Source organism: Sinocyclocheilus grahami, unplaced genomic scaffold, assembly GCF_001515645.1.
Source record: "Sinocyclocheilus grahami isolate Dianchi unplaced genomic scaffold, SAMN03320097.WGS_v1.1 scaffold70.1, whole genome shotgun sequence".
In the NCBI taxonomy this organism is placed as follows: domain Eukaryota; kingdom Metazoa; phylum Chordata; class Actinopteri; order Cypriniformes; family Cyprinidae; genus Sinocyclocheilus; species Sinocyclocheilus grahami.
The window spans coordinates 1,903,311-1,907,403 of NW_015505249.1; the positions used below are offsets into that span (position 1 = coordinate 1,903,311).

The 4,093-nt window shown below is 37.0% G+C and overlaps 1 protein-coding gene across 1 annotated transcript in view; it reads right to left on the reverse strand.

Moving 5' to 3' along the window:
• Window positions 1-4,093, reverse strand: part of LOC107585411 (transmembrane protein 87A-like) — a 22,903-nt gene that overhangs the window by 15,198 nt on the left and 3,612 nt on the right. Inside the window, exon 2 of the mRNA XM_016272425.1 lies at window positions 1,480-1,540. Within this exon, the coding sequence (XP_016127911.1) occupies window positions 1,480-1,540 (61 nt within the window). The remainder of the gene's footprint in view (window positions 1-1,479; window positions 1,541-4,093) is intronic.

The following is a 4,093-nucleotide window of genomic DNA, read 5'->3' on the forward strand; positions in this document are numbered from 1 at the left end:
TTTATTTTAAATGCCATAATGTCAGTTGAAAACATTGCAATTGTGTTTTAAAATACAATAACGAGCACCACGAAACCATTTAAAGAGGCGCGTTCAGCGGTCTCCGTGTCGGGATAGGAAACAGTCAACAAAGTAAAATTATCTCAAACGAGCTCTCTTCATTTGATCAAATGATCATAATCACATCTATTCATTTTACAATCATGCTACTAGCATTTTATTCAGACTAAAACCCCTTTAAATCGGGTGAGAAAGCAGGTTTTTTTTTTTGAGTACATTTTGCACATCCCGTCATGTCGGGCTGCATAGACGCATTTTGCAGCATTAAGGTTAACGATTAATCGATTAATTGATCGTTAATTTAAACGACGATCGATCATGGAAATGATCGAAAATTGACATCCCTAGTCTGAAGTTAAAGGCATAGTTCACCCAAAAATTAAAAATCTGGCATTAATTACTCACACTCAAATCGTTCCAAATCCATAAGACCTTCGTTCATCTTCGGAACACAAATTAAAATATTTTTGATGAAATCCAAGAGCTTTCTGACCCTGCATAGACAGCAATGGAACTGACAAGGCCCAGAAAGGTAGTAAGGACATCATTAAAATAGTCCATGTGACATCAGTGGTTCATCCCTAATTCTATGAAGCTACGAGAATACTTTGTGCGTGCATGGAAAACAAAAATAACGACTTTATTCAACATTTCTTCTCTTCTCTGTCAGTCTTCGCCGTGCGTTCAGGAGAGTACCGCGACACATACGTGTGATGCTGCTGATGCAGGAGCCGGCGTTCTGACGTAGAACACGCATGCGCTGCGGCTCGTTTGCAAGCAGAGGAATGCACACGTATGTGTTGTGCTACTGTCGTGAATGGCAGCAGAGACTGACACGGAAGAGAAGAAATTGTTAGTCATTATTTTTATTTTCTTTGTGCACAAAAAGTATTCTCTTAACTTCATAAAATTACGGTTGAACCACTGATGGACTATTTTAATGATGTCCTTACTACCTTTCTGGGCCTTGAATGTGTCAGTTGCATTGCTGTCTATGCAGGGTCAGAAAGCTCTCGGATTTCATCAAAAATATCTTAATCTGTGTTCCGAAGATAAACGAAGGTCTTAAGGGTTTGGAATGACATGAGGGTGACTAATTAATGACAGAATTTTCATTTTTGGGTAAACTATCCCTTTAAAATGTCTTAATGATGGACTGAGTGGTGTGGATTACTTGAAGATTATTGTGATGTTTTTATCAGCTGTTTGGACTCTCATTCTGATGGCACCCATTCACTGCAGAGCATCCATTGCTGAGCAAGTGATGCAATGCTACATTTCTCCAAATCTGTTCTGATGAAGAAACAAACTCATCTACATCTTGGATGGCTTGAGGATGAGTAAATGTTCAGAACATTTCTAAGTGATCTATTCCTATTAAGCATTATCTTCAGTCTATGCAGAAATAACTTCAAGCACCTCTTAGTTGAACGTCAGTCTCCTTATACATGGCTTTTCTTAACAACAAAGGTCTTGATGTCTGCAAAAAAAAAAAAAAGAAAACACACTGTCAAATTTTTATACGGTTTTCCCCAAGAAAGTACTCAGCAGTAAATTAAACAGGTACGATATGGCATTGTCTTACAGTGGCAGCCACTAGAAACCTCAGTGGAAAAATTAGACAGGCCTTTAAATATTTGATAAGACCTGGTCACAAACTTTAAACAGATCATATGGACAATCAAAGGTGACCGCATCACAGCAAGATGCCAAAAAAATCATACATAACTGATTCCTTCATACTGAATACGGAGTAAAATCCTCAGTTTGCAAATTAAATGGCAGCAATAGGCTACATTTATTGCTACTAGGCTATAAAATGCCTCCTTCTGCTGTCATACAACAAATAGTAACAGATGTTCTTTGCTTTGTACTTTTGTACCTTTGTGTTTCTAATATATATATATATATATATATATATATATACAGTGTAAATTTACAGAAGTGATTTACAGTATATATACACTGCCATTCAAAAGTTTGGGATCAGTAAGATTTGTAATGTTTTTTTAAAGAAGTCTCTTCTGCTCATCAAGGCTGCATTTATTTGATCAGAAAACAGTCATATTTACAGAAAAAACAGTAATATTGTGAAATATTATTGCTATTTAAAATAATGATTTTCTATTTTTAAAATACTTTAAAATATAATTTATTCTTGTGATGCAAAGCTGAATTTTCAGCATCATACTCCAGTCTTCAGTGTCACATGATCTTTCAGAAATTATTCTTAAATGCTGATTTATTACCAATGTTGGAAACTCCTTATGTTGCTCCTTAATATTTTTTTGGAACCTGTGATACTTTTTTTCAGGATTATTTGATGAACAAAAAGTTAAAAAGAACAGCATTTATTCAAAATAGAAATATTTTGTAACAATATACACTACCGTTCAAAAGTTTGGGTTCAGTATTTTCTTCTTTTCTTTTTATGAAAAAAATGAATGCTTTTATTCAGCAAGGATGTATTAAATTGATAAAAAGTGATAATAAAGACTTATATTGTTAGAAAAGATTTATATATATATATATACATACACACACACATACACACACACACACACACATATATTAAATGCAAGTACAGTGTCTACTTTAATGTTTCAAATAACTTTTGTGAAAATAAAATGTCAAATAATCTGTGTAATAATGTTACATGTTCATTCAGAATAAGATATATATATATATTTTTTTTACCAACTTTCTGAGCTGTATGCTACATATTAAAACATATAAAAGAAAAAGTGATCATACTAAATTGTATAATATTTTAAATGATTATAAACTTCTTGCTGATTAAATGGGTAAAACTTTAGTTTGAAGAATAGTGGCAAAGATTGGTAAACAATTAAAATAATTCATTAGTATTTTGGGGGCTGCACTGTGATTTCATCTAAGGATTCTTGTTCTAAATGCCTGAGAGGATTTTCTGTTTATATGAACTACTGTTACACTGAATGACATTTCAGTGTCTTCTATATTAAAGTTATTAAACTTTTATATGCTTGAAAACCCACTTTCATCTTTGACACACACACACACACACACAGACACTTACACTCACACAGACACTCACACACAGACACTCACACTCACACACAGATACAGACACACACAGACACTCACACAGACACAGACAGACACAGACACAGACACTCACACTCAGACACTCACACAGACACAGACACTCACACACAGACAGACACTCACACACACAGACACTCACAGACACAGACACTCACACAGACAGACACAGACACTCACACTCACACTCACACACAGACACTTATACTCACACAGACACTTACACTCACACAGACACTCACACACAGACACTCACACTCACACACAGATACAGACACACACAGACACTCACACAGACACAGACAGACACAGACACAGACACTCACACTCAGACACTCACACAGACACAGACACTCACACACAGACAGACACTCACACACACAGACACTCACAGACACAGACACTCACACAGACAGACACAGACACTCACACTCACACTCACACACAGACACTTATACTCACACAGACACTTACACTCACACAGACACTCACACACAGACACTCACACTCACACACAGATACAGACACACACAGACACTCACACAGACACAGACAGACACAGACACAGACACTCACACTCAGACACTCACACAGACACAGACACTCACACACAGACAGACACTCACACACACAGACACTCACAGACACAGACACTCACACAGACAGACACAGACACTCACACTCACACTCACACACAGACACTTATACTCACACAGACACTTACACTCACACAGACACTCACACACAGATACAGACACACACAGATACAGACACACAGACACAGACACTCAGACACAGACACACTCACAGACACAGACACTCACAGACAGACACAGACACTCACACACAGACAGACACAGACACACAGACAGACACAGACACAGACACTCACACACAGACACAGACACAGACACAGACACTCACACACAGACACACACACAGACACACA